Below are 14781 nucleotides of genomic sequence, written 5' to 3' on the forward strand. Positions count from 1 at the left end.
ACAGCGGGGACAGCGCGGGCGGCGCGGCTCCCCCGGCACCCCTGCGGGCCGGGCTGGGCGCCGGAGCTCCTCCTCGGGCGGCGGGGGCAGCTGGTTGACATTTATTTATTATTATTATTATTATTTTTGCGCCTTTCCCGTCCCCCGCACTTTGATTACTTTGGCTGGGCTTTTGTTTGTTTGTTTGTTTGGGGTTTTTGTTTTGTTTGTTTGTTGCTTTTGGTTTGTTTGTTTGGGGTTTTTTTGTTGGTTTTTTTTTTTCTCTGCTTATTTCTTCGGCGCAGCGGAAGGAGGATGGGGTTCGAGCTGGATCGCTTCAACGGGGAGGTGGATCCCGACTTTAAATGCAACCTGTGCAACAAAGTTCTGGAGGACCCGCTCACCACCCCCTGCGGCCACGTCTTCTGCGCCGGCTGCGTGCTGCCCTGGGTGGTGCAGCAGGGCAGCTGCCCCGTCAACTGCCAGCGCATCTCCACCAAGGAGCTCAACCACGTCCTGCCCCTCAAAAGCCTCATCCTCAAGCTGGACATCAAATGCGACAACCACGCTCGGGGCTGCGAGGCGGTGGTTCCCCTGCAGCACCTGGGCGAGCACGCCGAGACCTGCGACTTCTCCCCGGCCAAATGCCGCAACCGCGGCTGCCGCCAGGTCCTCAACCTCCGCGACGTGGAGACCCACATGCGGGAGCGCTGCGAGGCCCGTCCCGCCGGGCTCTGCGAGCAGGGCTGCGGTTTGATGCTGACCCACGGCGAGCGGCGGGCCGGCGGCCACGGCTGCCTCCGCGCCCTGCGAGCCCACGGGGCCGCGCTGCAGGCTCGGGCGGCGGGGCTGGAGAAGGCGCTGAAGAAGGAGGCGCTGCGAGCCGGCAAGAGGGAGCAGTCGCTGCTGTCGCGACTGGCGGCGGCGCAGCTGGAGCTGCAGGTGACGGCGCTGCGCTACCAGAAGCGCTTCACCCAGTACAGCGCCCGCCTCGACGCCCTGGCCCGCGCCCGAGCCGCCTCCCCCGGCAAGGTAAGGGCAGGGGACGGGGACACACCCCCCCCCACCACACACACACCCCCCCATACACACCCCCCACCACACACACACCCCCAGGACCCCCGTCCCTGGGTGACTGGGTGGGCGCCTTCCCGTCTGTGGCTCGGAGGGGGGATGGGGGGGGTCCCCGACTTTAAATGCAACCTGTGCAACAAAGTTCTGGAGGACCCGCTCACCACCCCCTGCGGCCACGTCTTCTGCGCCGGCTGCGTGCTGCCCTGGGTGGTGCAGCAGGGCAGCTGCCCCGTCAACTGCCAGCGCATCTCCACCAAGGAGCTCAACCACGTCCTGCCCCTCAAAAGCCTCATCCTCAAGCTGGACATCAAATGCGACAACCACGCTCGGGGCTGCGAGGCGGTGGTTCCCCTGCAGCACCTGGGCGAGCACGCCGAGACCTGCGACTTCTCCCCGGCCAAATGCCGCAACCGCGGCTGCCGCCAGGTCCTCAACCTCCGCGACGTGGAGACCCACATGCGGGAGCGCTGCGAGGCCCGTCCCGCCGGGCTCTGCGAGCAGGGCTGCGGTTTGATGCTGACCCACGGCGAGCGGCGGGCCGGCGGCCACGGCTGCCTCCGCGCCCTGCGAGCCCACGGGGCCGCGCTGCAGGCTCGGGCGGCGGGGCTGGAGAAGGCGCTGAAGAAGGAGGCGCTGCGAGCCGGCAAGAGGGAGCAGTCGCTGCTGTCGCGACTGGCGGCGGCGCAGCTGGAGCTGCAGGTGACGGCGCTGCGCTACCAGAAGCGCTTCACCCAGTACAGCGCCCGCCTCGACGCCCTGGCCCGCGCCCGAGCCGCCTCCCCCGGCAAGGTAAGGGCAGGGGACGGGGACACACCCCCCCCCACCACACACACACCCCCCCATACACACCCCCCACCACACACACACCCCCAGGACCCCCGTCCCTGGGTGACTGGGTGGGCGCCTTCCCGTCTGTGGCTCGGAGGGGTGATGGGGGGGTTCAGCGTAAAGAAGGTCCCGTCCGGCCCCAGAGCCTTCAAAATTCCTGAGCTTTGGCTTCTAATAGCCCTCATGTACCGGTTTCCATATATATATATATCCATACATACATATATGTGACCGTCGTTGGTGTCTGGACCCCATATGGCATCTCACGCATCAAAATACCAAGCTCGGGGCACAACTGTGTGGTTTTTGTCTCAGTTCTCTCCCCAAAGAAACTTCTAAACAGCAAAATCGGAATTTCCAGGGCTGGAAATGGTGTTAAACCAGCAAAAAATCCACTCCCAGGAGTAACGCAAACGGAGTGAATGGGAAGAGGCTGTTGTGACCCAATGCTTTCCAGACCCTGAGCCCACCTAGAGTCCCAGAACATGGCTTCCCACAAAATCCTGTCTTTGGGATTAGCTATTAAGCCACTCAGACACCTCACCAGCTATTTCACGATCTCAAGCCATCATCTTTGCAACATCCATGTCCAAATACAAGACGGCTGCTGTGTATACTTGCTTTTTTTTTTCTTTTTCCCAGAGTCACACAGGGTTCTTTAAAAAGCTCAATTTAGCAGGAGAAAAATTAAGTTGACTTCAGCCCCTCCGAATTAGACCACGTATAAAATGACCAGAATCAAAAGCCAGAGCTACAACAATCCCTAAGTTTTAATTGGAATGAGGCTCCCCAGCGAGGGAAGCCCTTGAAGCCAATTATCTTTTAAATGAAGACATTCAGAGTCCTCCCCGTGACCTGGAATGTACTACCACAGACACAGCCGGTATTAAACTGTTCAAAACTGTCAAACATCTGTAGTCACACCTCTGGTAATGCTGAGGTTCAGAAAGCTGCGTAAAGGAAACAAAACTTCAAGCCTCTCTTCTCTTTTCTCTCTTTCTTTTGAGAAATCCAGGGCAAAACAACCCATCGTGTTTTGGCTTAACTCAAACCAGAAAGGGTGTTTTAGTACTGAATGGGCTGGTTTAACTTCTGCCTGTGACGCTGGTTAAAATCTTGAAACTGAAAATAAATCGGGGGCTTTGCATTCGTATAAAGATTGAGGGCAGTTTTCTTCCTTCTCCTCCTTTTCCTGCAGCCCCCCCGTACTTTGCAGTGGCCGGGGGGGGGTCTCTGCTCCCCCAGCCCAGCAGGCAGCTGCCCCTGCTCCCTCTCACGTTGCTGGTGAGGGAAAGCCCTGTGTCCCATGCCGCTGCAGGAGATCATCTCCCTGAACCTCTTCCTCCTCCTCTCCGAGCCCATCCCAACAGCACACCTTTATCCTCACGCTGCCCCTCCTTCCTTTCCCCGTGGCTAACGGTGATAATTTTGGTTTTGCATTATTTGGCTCTGCAAAGTGTTGTGTGAGGCTGTTATTACCATGAAAGGTGCTGTAAACGTGCGCGGTACATAGTTTCCAGCCCTACTTTTTTCTCCCAATTTATGGATACAGCTGGCCCAGACGACTGTGCTGGTTTTCAGCCGTCGTACAAAGGGCTGTTATACCCTTTTCTGAAGCGGGGCCTAATCTGAAGAAAGCTGGAAGGTGTCATGTCACCACTGGCTTGTGGTCTAGCGGTCAATCAATTACATGTCTTTCACAGCATTTTGGGCAGCTTTCCAATACTAACAGCTTTAGTCTGCCCAGCTCCCAGGGAAGTACAATCAGGAAACTTGCATCTTTGTGCGCTGGAGGGTTTTTTAAAAGGCCCTTGGTAATCACCTAGCGCAGGGGATGCTTTACCAATTTTGGGCTGTGGCAGGCTTCCAGGTTTTCACTCCGGGGTTATTTTCTGGGAGAAGCTGGCGTAGACTGAGCGGTGCAGATTGTAACGCTCAGCAGGGCACGCAGGCTCCCTGAACACAGGGATTACATGTATGGTAATGGGGAATAACTTATTTCAATTTCAGAACTAATTGCTTATTCAAAGCATGCGGTGCCGTTGCTGTCATTTTTGAATTATAATCATTATTCGTATTTCATATATTTTTGTTTTATGATGTAATTCGGTCTACGTTAAAACACAACTAGGCCTAGTATTAACGAACTGGGTTCGTAGGTTAAATGTGGTGGTTCCAAAACTTACTGTAGGATGCTCTGGCTCCTCAGTAGATGAAGAAAAAGGACCTTCTGACTTCCCTGCCTGATGGTTGCTTGTCGCTACAGCTGTAGAACCAATCTAGAATAAATCAGATGACATATCCTCCAGTCAAAACAGAAGAAATGCTCACTTGCAGTTCTGTTTAAATGCTTAGTTAAAAGGGGAAATACGATATTGAGGGACATTAGGCCATTCATGAAAGCCCCCCATTCGTGGTCTTTTGGCTGGGGCAGGCTTTTTCAGCAGGTTTGAGACCCAGGTGTGGGTTTGCCTTAGCACAGACTTCCTTTGTGATACTGGATGAATCCCATGGCTTTCCTGTGCTTCCATCTCCTGTTTCTGAAGTGAGTTTCCTAACACTGCTGTAACTATTGACAGAAGACATACATAAAATAGATACATTTTTATATACACACACTCATCTGTCAATATCTCACAATTTTAGAAGTCCCTTAAAGAGACAAACATGCCTTCAGTGCCTGCAGTTGTTTTCCATGTGTGTTGCCACTGAGGGAACATTTTCATTTTCCTGGGTTTTTACTGGATGCCTGATCTGTGCTTATTCCAAAAGACAACTTTAAACATTTATTGAGAGAGTGACTCTTTATTCCTTGGCGGGCAGAGGCGAGGCTCGTTGTGGTGAGAGGTGAGGTGAGCTTGAGGAGGGGGAGTGGCTGGGAAGATGATGTGTCTTACTCAAAATTAGTATTTCCTTTGATCAGACACGCCACTCCAGAAACATCAAAGTCTAGATAATCAAGGAAAACCTCACACTATTCAAACAACACTTAATCCTTGCCGAAACATACCACCCTTCACACCTATTGATAAGCTGAGCTGGATGTTCCTTTATGTACACAGCCCTCAAAGTCCTTTGGGAAGAAGTGAGAGAGGGAGACCCCAGAGAGTTGGTGGTGCTGGCTGCAGCCCTTCTGCTCTACTGGCCACCAAAGGCAGGGATGGACTTGCAGTAAACCTATCAGACGTAGAGGAACCATTCCATGATCCGGTATTTAATGCCGCTGTGGAGGTGGGAACACAAATTTTAATTGTTTAAAAGCCAGATGAAGTCCTTCAAAACAAGATATTTTTCTAATCGGCCTGTCCCTGGGCCGGGCTGGTCCTGGCAGCCCTTTCTGCTGTAAACAGGGAGCTAAGTGCTTCCCGTAACGAAGACAGACCTTCTTAGCCACAGCGCTAGCAAAGAAATTAAGAGTCTTGCAGTACCTAAAAGGAAAGGCAGTCTATTAGCTCCACATTACTCAGCTGGGAAGTACAGTAATTTCAAGAATTATGTTTAAGAGTTGTGTTCAGCTGTGGGAATACAACATGCCAGGAACCATCAGTTCTGCTGCCGACCCAGCTGCCGGGGCAGGGCTGGACGGTGGCCACCGCGTTTCCAGTTACCTCACTGTTTAATGATTGTTTCGCTGGAACGCCAGACATGTTGGGGGAAGAGGAGAAGAGAAAGGCAGAGCCCTGGAAAAATCATTTTGCATCGTGGCTTCCTTACGAAAGTGAAGGTTGTTAAAGAAATTCTTAAGACATGAATCTGCCCAAGTACCCGAGTGCTAGGGGCAGTTTGGTGCTGTCTCCCCGCTGCCGGGGCCGGGGGGTGCCGGTGGTGGGATTAATGCTCTGCACTGACATGAGGGTTGTGCTCAGTGAAAGAGCAGGGAAGATGGGGACAGTGTACACTCTACAACTACCTGAAAGGAGGGTGTAGAGAGATGGGGGTCGGTCTCTTTTCTCAAGTCACAGGCGACAGGACAAGAGGAAATGGCCTCAAGTTGCGCCAGGGGAGGTTCAGGCTGGATATTAGGAAAAATTTTTTCACTGAAAGGGTTCTCAGCCATTGGAATGGGCTGCCCAGGGAGGTGGTTGAGGCACCATCCCTGGAGGTGTTCAAAAGACGGGTTGATGTAGTGCTGGGAGGTCTGGTTTAGTGATGATGCTCCTTGTTTGTTGTGTGGGTGTCTATTTTTGTCAGGCTGACAGTTGGACAAGATGATCTTTAAGGTCCCTTCCAACCTAGAAGATTCTGTGATTCTGTGATCCATCAGAACGGGGCTGGAAAGCCTTATTAACACCCCCAGGGACATTTTTCGGGAATACCTATGAAAAACTGCATTAACTTTTCTTTTTCCCCCCACAACTTTTGACTCATTCCAGCCCACTTGCTTTTATACTTCTTCTGCTAGGTATAAAAGTTATCAAATTATAGCCACGTAAGGAGGCTTTAATGAAAACATTCAACTTCAATTACTGAAAGTGTCTTGAGAGCAATGCCGTAATTGTTTCTTGATTGTTCTAATTGATTTGCCTTTTTAAAAAGGCATAATAGGGGAAGTAAACAGTGGCGATAGGCATGGCCTTCTCTTTCAAATCCCAAATTATCAGCATCTGAAAATGGTCTTAGAGGACTGGAAATTTGCTCCTTGAAATCCCATCTGAGGTCTGGGTTTGAAGACTTGCAGGGAAATAGCCTTTAATTCATTTTTCAGTCCTCTTCTGGGCACCTGATTCTCAGTGGTGCCGAGGGTAGGCAAATTCAAATAAAATCAGTCGGAGTTGATTCACTCAGCATCAGGTCCAAGTCTATTTATCATTCCACCTGCAGGAAAGATAATGATCCCAAAGTGATCCCAAAGTGATGCGAAAACTGTGAACCAAATTTTGAGGTGGAGTGTGTTGGTGCAGCTCCCAGCCCGGCCAGTGGAGCTCTGCCAGTTCACACTGGCAGGGAACTGGGCTTTGTTATCAGCCCCAAATCTGCAGCAGCAATTGGCTAATCCAGGATTACTCTGACATTTTTTTTATGAGTTTAATAGACATTAATATTTGATTGACAACTTCAAATTGACATGTTAGAAGAAAAATGCACAAGCTAAAAACATCTGCATCGGATTACGATGTAACTGTTGTCATTTTTGTCATTAATTGGTTATGAAAACCAGACTTGTAAGATAACTTCCTCAAACTTTTTTGTATTCATAACTTTTTCACCCTTTGCATAAAACAAAGAAAAAGATCTTGGAGGTAGCGAGGTTCATACGTATCTGTAGATGCAAAACATACTGATCCTATGCTGATTTCTAAAGGAAACACTGTTATTCAGATGGCTTTTTGTAGCGTTTTGCTGTTGTTTGTTGTGTAATTTTGTAGTGCTGTGCTGTACATAACAGCCACTTGATTGAGATTGAAGTTAGTACATTGTGGGGATTTCCTTGTCTTTAACAGTACGTTCACTTACTTTTGTCTTAAGGAAAGTTGACAGACCCGACTAACATCCCTGTGCCATAAAGGGCATGGTGCTTGGGTTTGTGACTGTCCTTAGGAACAAGCTGGGGTAAGAGGGCAGGATAACAGGTCACGCTTACACAGTCCCCAAATGCTGCAGTCCATCCAGTCTTATCTTTGTTGTACATTTTCTTGTCTAATCAGAGAACTGTTCACTGCAGAATTTCATGTTTTAGGGAATTAACGTAATGTTTTTCAATGGTGGGAGGTTTCTGGTTTGCTAGTGTTAAAATTCCAAAGGAAAAAAGATTATTGGTGGCAGGCGCTGTGAATAGCAATTGGCATCTTAGGCCTTTTGCACAATTTGTAGCTGTTTTGTTTAATGCTGTTTTCTGAAACTCACCAGAGAATTTCTGTTGTATAATGCCTTGTGTTTGATGCTGTTTAATACGATGCCATGTAGCCAGCACGAGAGAGAAGCAACATAAAAATGCAGTGTTAAGATTCAGTCACTGTCAAGCATCAGAAAAGTCAAGAATTTGACTACTGGAACCATGGAGCATGTTAAATAACACATCACATATGACTAGGTCAAGTAGTTGCAGGAACTAGTATTACATATAAATATCTTCCCTTGCTGTTAAGTGTCTCGCTGCAGATCTCAATAAAAAATAGGCATAAATCTTCGGGGGTGGGTTTTGCAGAGAGGCGCTGCTGGGGGAAGGTGGGGTGGCTGGAGGCTGGGAGCTGCTGGCTTGGCTCCTGCAAAGTTCTTTTAACCATTTTTCTCTACTACGTGGGGGGAAAAAAATAAGAAATCGACCCGACAAACCTGCACAGAAGTACTGTCTGTCCTACCATCCAATGTACACACACGCTTTGAATATATTTATCTGTTCTTTGTAGGGTGAAGAAACTAAAGCACTGACTCTCGTCCTTCATCGTGACTCTGGCTCTCTTGGATTTAATATTATTGGTGGCCGACCATGCGTGGTATGTTAATTGTTAAAATATGTTTGCCCTTTCCAGTTGGGAAAAGCATGTAGGTCAACACTTAGAGGAAAAATGCTGCTGACAAGCATTTGCTTCTCTTGGGATTCTTTCAGAGCAGTTCTTGCCTTCGGATTTGTGCCGGGTGTCTGGTGACTGCACCGTCCTTTCTCTCCCAACATGGTTATTCTTGCACATAGTCACATCTAGTGACATTGATGTTGGTGCAGTGTCACTCCCAAACCGGTGAAACTCCTGATATCTCTTTCTCAGACCATACGACTTTGAAGATGTTGCATGAGTTCGGGGCCCACAGCTTTAGGCTCTTTACAGTTCATGAAGAAAAGTGTTATTTACTCCCCTTTCCACCGGAGCTGAAGCAGCCCCCCGTGCAGGTGAAGGGATGTAACTTAAACAACCTACTTTTGAATTCTGTGATTTCAGCAGATGTTTCCTGCACCGTACACTCACTAATGTATTTTTTGTGGATGCTTGTTGGCTGGAGCTGCTGCATATGACTTTAATTAGATCAAGGAGTGGATTATACCTTGTCCTAGTAATTTAGAAAGTATTCAGAACTACTTCTTGGCTGCTCGGAAATCTGACATTAATCACGATTTATTCCTAGTAAATTCACTTGAAAGTTATTCTTTCATTATAGTTAGAGTTTTTCAATTTTCTGGAGCACTGTTCTGCACTGGTAGAAGCTGGTGACACAATACACAGGAATATGAAAATGCCTTGTTAGGTGTAAGTTGCTTTTCATGGTTTTATTTTTAAGTCTCCAGAGGAAGAGCTGTGCAACTAAAAATAAAAAATGCACTGTTGTCTTATGTTTGATGTGCAAGCAGGCTGCTGTCTCACTGGATTTCACGTTAAGAATAATTGTAATGACAATTACTACTGAGCTGCCCTAAGCCAGAGGAAAATTATCATCATGCAATGCATGGAATTAGTGGAAGTCCATTCCTGGTTGTTTTATCTTTTAGAATGGGAGTATTGGGTGTTTTCATTAGCACAAAAGTAATTCCATATTAAGACATCAATAAGAATATTTCTTTCAAATTACATGCATTGTTGTGACATGGACAAATTTTAGCTGAGGGGTAGAGTTAGTTCAAGATACAATAATATATTATTTTTCTTTTCATCCTTAAAGGACAATCAAGATGGTTCATCCAGCGAAGGAATTTTTGTATCCAAAATAGTTGACACGGGGCCTGCTGCTAAGGAAGGAGGGCTACAGATCCATGACAGGATTATTGAGGTATGTGAATACACTGTCCAGCCTCTTTTAATAGTGCGACTTCCATCTCGGGTCTTCAGATGGCACGATGTTTGGTGTGGGTTTAGGAGAAATGTACCGTGGTAAACGCTGTCCAGAAAACATGTCTGTTAAAATATGCTTGACTTGATTCAGTGCTGACCTCCATGGCTTTAGGTATAGTTCTTACCTAAATATAGAAACCAGATTATGGATGGTATGTGCATGTCCTGACTTTCTGAGGAGCTAGCATCTATCTGGTATGCCGTAGATATTTCTCTTTAAAGCTATTGGAAACTTGTAAGTTATTTAGTTAAAACCATATGTGAAATATCTGTGGTGTAGACCATGATTTTATTTTTCTTGGTATTTAAGACCGAGTTTTGAACAGTTAGAAAAAATTCTGCTCTGCAATTTCTGTATGGTTTATTATAAACCTAAGTAACTCCCTGAACGTTGTCTGTAAGTCCTTATAGCACTTAGATTGCAGTCTGAATTTCTCCTCATTTTGCCAAAGTCTTGACCTCAATAAAAAGTCCTTCCTGTGAAAGAGATGGTTGCTTGAAACGTTTCTCGCAATTTGCAGTGAGCAAGTTTCTTTTCTGGGGGGGGGGAGAAAGGCTAGTTTTAATGAAACAAAACGCAGCTGATTGTGAGTCAGTTCCCGTTGTTTAGCATTTTACAGTTAAGAAAAAGTATTCTTCACTGTCTTATTTTTGTAGGCTGGAGAAACTTTGGGAGTCTATTGTTCAAAAAGATAAGTGCGGTGTTTGTTGCCAAGGATATCATGGAACAGCCAGTTTCTCTAAGTAATGGAATTCCATTGCTCTTATGTTTTGCAAATGAGTAATAAACAGCTGTTAAGGATTTTCTGTTGGCAGGGGACAATGTGTATTTGCTATTTTCTGTACTGTTATGGTAAATTGTATTCACAATTTAGAAGGATATAAAATATTAATTAAGTTTCTTCATATGGGAAAGAATGGAGCCACAGTAGCAGAACTATATAAAAAGATAAGAAGCTGAGCTGTGAAATGATCCAGAGTTGCTTAAACTATAGATATACGATGTAACATAATTGCGAAAAGGTCTGGACAGTTTTGTGAGAACTGTGCAATTTTGTTTGAACTGAAAGTTTTCCCATAAGCACGTTATTTCCCCAAAGCCTATTTGAAAAGCTGACATCCGTTTCTGAAGTAGTACAGAGTCACACAAACCAAACAACGGTATGAAAACCAAAACTTTGGAAGATCAAATACCCCAAAGTTCAGAAATGTCCTAGTCCCTCCGTATAAGCCTGGTTCAGTCTCACTGAGCGTAAGGGACTTCTCCACTGTTCAAATTACATTTTCACATAGGAGAAAACCCCAGAATAAAGACACTGGAGTGATTTGTTGTATTTGTAACACGCCCTAGCAGGAAGCCATATGTTGACATGGGTTGACGTGTTGACAACTCTTCTTGTGCTGACCACAAAGTCATTTTCATATTCCCTCTTCTCACCTCTAAACATATACAGAATCCTGATGAAAATTTAGCACATTGTTTCCCAGTAGTTGACTTTGGACATCTCCACATCAGCGTCTGAGTTTGGGTCAGGAGTGTCCTGTTGAAGCCAGTCTCTGAATGGTGCCCAGTTAATGCGGTTTGAGTCTCCAGGTGTGCTAACTGGAAATTTTTTAGATAAAATTAATTCATTTAACGCACCTCAGCCACTACAGGCATCCTGTTCACAGAATCAGATTCGAGTGCTCTAGCAGAGCATCATCAAAATACATGTAGTGTGGACATCAGCAACTCTTTCATTCTATATTCTGTGCAATTTCTATTTTGTGCGCTATACCTAACCCTACTCTGGATTAAGGAAAAAACGGGATACTTCTTGTGTCAAGGCATCTACGTGAGCTTTATCATACTAACATCTAATTATCCTAGATAATGGAAATATCCTGTAAATGATCTAGATGGAAATTAAGTCATGGCCAGTGACAATGTCCTTCTAGAGCCAAATTTTTTTGTAACTTTCACACTGCCAAAGTTTCAGTTTGGTGGTTTGGCTGAAAAATCATTGACAGATTTTGCTGCAACTGGCAGGACACAGCTGGAGGACCCAGACAAAACTTGGCATAGGGAAGCAGAGCATCCTAGCAGGTCACATTTGCTCTCAGAAGCATGCAAGATGGTAAAGAAAGATGGTAGCTTAACTATCTTGAACTGAATTTAGCCATCTAGAGCTCCTTTGAGTTGTTCATTCAATATTAAGATTTTATATGTCACCAGCGTCATTTTAAATAGACACTTTCACAAAGAACTCTTATTCCAATATAAACTGCTGAGCATAACATCTCCAAAATTAATTCCAGCATCCATCATGGCAAATTTACAATGAAGTAAAACATAAATGATTTTATTTCCTTTTGGAAAATGTTCCTTTGCTGTGGATCTTCTGGTGGATGTGTTCTGGGGCACACATAAAACAATAGTGTCATTTCTCGTTTTCAGAACTGTTAAAACATTTCTAATTACTGAGTAGGGATTAGGCAGTGTAAAATATAGACACATATGTAGTACTGTTTATAGCTGATAGCAAATGGGCTGTTATATTGATATTTGCTTGCAAATTCTATCCCCTGACAACCTGATATGGAGATAAGCTTTGAATTATGTCAGAGATAATGTTTAAACATATTTTCCTTATGTAATTTGAATTTCCTGTTCTACATCTTTTAGAAGGTTAAATCCAAAGAAGTTAACCAGTTTTAAGAATTGTCTTGAATTTTCTGTAAAAGCAATTTTTTGGCCCAATGTATATCATTGACGTAAGTGACGCCACTGTGAAGTACACGTTTCTCCTGCCAAATGACATACATCAAGATGAATGTTGCATGGTCTGTGCTACTCAGCCTTCAAAGCAGCGTGTAACAGAAATGCAGAGAAATGCCCCTTTTCACTTGTATTTTGTTTTACAGAATCTGTTAAATAATAATGGTATTTAGTGCTTACATAGTCCTATGAAGATCATGTTATGGCTATTAACTGCTTAATAATTTCCCCCCGCTGTTTAATAATATCCATATTCTGCAAATGGGTAATCTGAGGTATACAGGGAAATAACTTCTACAAGTTCTTATCAAATTAGGGTTAAAGACTTGGATCTTGGTCTGTTTGTAACTGCTCCATTTAAACCAGCATTTCTTACCTATATCTGTTTTCAGATCTTTAGAGGTGAGGAAGTAATGATACTACGAGATTTTCTCTGGTTTGACTACATGTTTTTCAGGCAGTTCTGTACTTACACAGTCAAAGCAAGCAGCTGATTTAATGCAGTCCTGAATTATTGTTAAGATGTTCCATAGTAAATTGCCATGTTAAAAACATGCTGAAACTATTGATTTTTATGCAAAGGAATTACTGTTCTCATAGATTTCATTTTTGTCAGGGTAACAAAATGGTCCTAATTTCCTCTCTTAACAGAAGTTGGGTCAAGTCCCAGCCATGAATGCCTCCTCTCCGCAGCTGCTTGGCATTTCTTAAGACAAAATTAGATTTTCAGAGTTTTTATTTTTAAGCACATCAGCTCTGAAAGATTATAAATTAAATATGGCATTCTCTTCTCACTAACTGGCGAACTTGTTTGTTTAGCTTCGGGCCTGCTTGGAAAGAAGGCGGCTTTTGAAACGCTGACTGCTTGCCACCTTAAAAAGTTTGAAGCACAATTAGGGTACTGTTGAGGCAGTATAAACTGTCACAGCCCCACCGAAACCTTGAGGATTTATGCCACCTGGGACTCGCCCGGTGTTTCATGCTGCTCACAGGAAGGATCATTAGTTTAGGAGTTGAGAACACGTCTTAGTGCATTTGATTGATTTTCCCCAAAGCACACTCATTTGCTACAAATTACAGGCTGCTTTTCTATTACCTGGATTTCTTCGCAGATTACACATAAGAACAATGAAACTTTTTAGGAAATCTTCTTCTACTGCATATGTGCCAACAAAGTTTGTGGGTTCCCTGCTCGCCCTGTAGTAACACACTGCTTTGGCAGAGCCCCTTTCTGCTCGCAAGAGGTGGCTTTCAACAAAATTAATTTGGTAGCTGTGTTAACAACGAAGCCTCTGAAAAGTCAAATCGACACAGAGAAAGTACACGGGGAGTCTCCGGGCTGAAAGGGCTCAGTGTGCTGCCAGCAGAAAGCAGTTGTCCCTACCCTCTGCGCCCTCTTCCACTTATCACCACTCACAGACAGCTCACAGGAGACTTCCACAAATAATCAGTAAGTAAAATTACTGACTGAATACAGCCTTCAGTTTCTCATCCTCAGGAAAACTTACTGCAGGCACTATCTGAACACCAACAAGCCTATAGGTTAAACAGAATTTTTACATTGTCACGATGGGAAGAGTTCAGCGCTGCAAACAAGATTTACTGTGCAGCTACATACACTTAGGAATTAATTTTTCTGGAAGAAAACATTTTCAGGCAGTGTCTTAAAATTGGCTGTTCAAGTTCCTGCCAGGACACGCAAGCACATTAGAGTATTTGTGGAGAGTGAAGAGGACGGGGCAGTGAGAGCAGCCACAGCAGAGTCAGCTTTTTTTAAAGTTTATAGTCCTAGAAAACTTTCCAAGCTCTTTGTCCCTATCTGCTAATGGTATCTTACACAGCACCATCGTGCCTGTGCTAAAATATAGATCCCGCAGCTTGGTCAAAAGGGAATAGTAATAACCTTAAGAGGAAAATGTAAATGAAAACAGGCGGCCTTGGTTATCACTGCATTTTTTGCTCTCATAACTTTATTCGCCTGATTCCGTACTGGCACTGAGGCCCGAGCTGTGGCGAAGCGAGGGGATGAGCCAGGCAGCAAAAAGAGAACACAACTAAAAGGTGCAAGACTATTTTTACACTAAATACTGTACTATTGTCCTACCCACAAACACAAAAGAAAGATAAGTCAGATAGGGTGAAAATGTAAGTGTTGCAAGCAACAAAACAGTGTTGTTTCTAGTATTGGTGACCTACAGCCTGTACCTCTTCCCTCATGAGAGGGCTGCAAAGTTATCGGCACGTTTAATGCTCCAACTTTTTCCTGATACTCATCCCAAACCTCCCCTGGTGCAACTTGAGCTCAAGTTATCAGCACGTTTAATGCTCCAACTTTTTCCTGATACTCATCCCAAACCTCCCCTGGTGCAACTTGAGGCCGTT

At 45.3% G+C, this 14781-nt stretch overlaps 1 protein-coding gene across 1 annotated transcript in view; it reads left to right on the forward strand.

The window, feature by feature from the left end:
• Nucleotides 1-294: 294 nt before the first annotated feature.
• Nucleotides 295-14781, forward strand: part of PDZRN3 (PDZ domain containing ring finger 3) — a 150132-nt gene continuing 135645 nt past the window's right edge. The window contains exons 1-3 of the mRNA XM_014946891.1: nucleotides 295-1011; nucleotides 8229-8315; nucleotides 9472-9579. Coding sequence (XP_014802377.1) covers nucleotides 295-1011; nucleotides 8229-8315; nucleotides 9472-9579 — 912 coding nt within the window. The remainder of the gene's footprint in view (nucleotides 1012-8228; nucleotides 8316-9471; nucleotides 9580-14781) is intronic.

Source organism: Calidris pugnax, unplaced genomic scaffold (assembly GCF_001431845.1).
Source record: "Calidris pugnax isolate Ruff unplaced genomic scaffold, ASM143184v1 scaffold81, whole genome shotgun sequence".
In the NCBI taxonomy this organism is placed as follows: domain Eukaryota; kingdom Metazoa; phylum Chordata; class Aves; order Charadriiformes; family Scolopacidae; genus Calidris; species Calidris pugnax.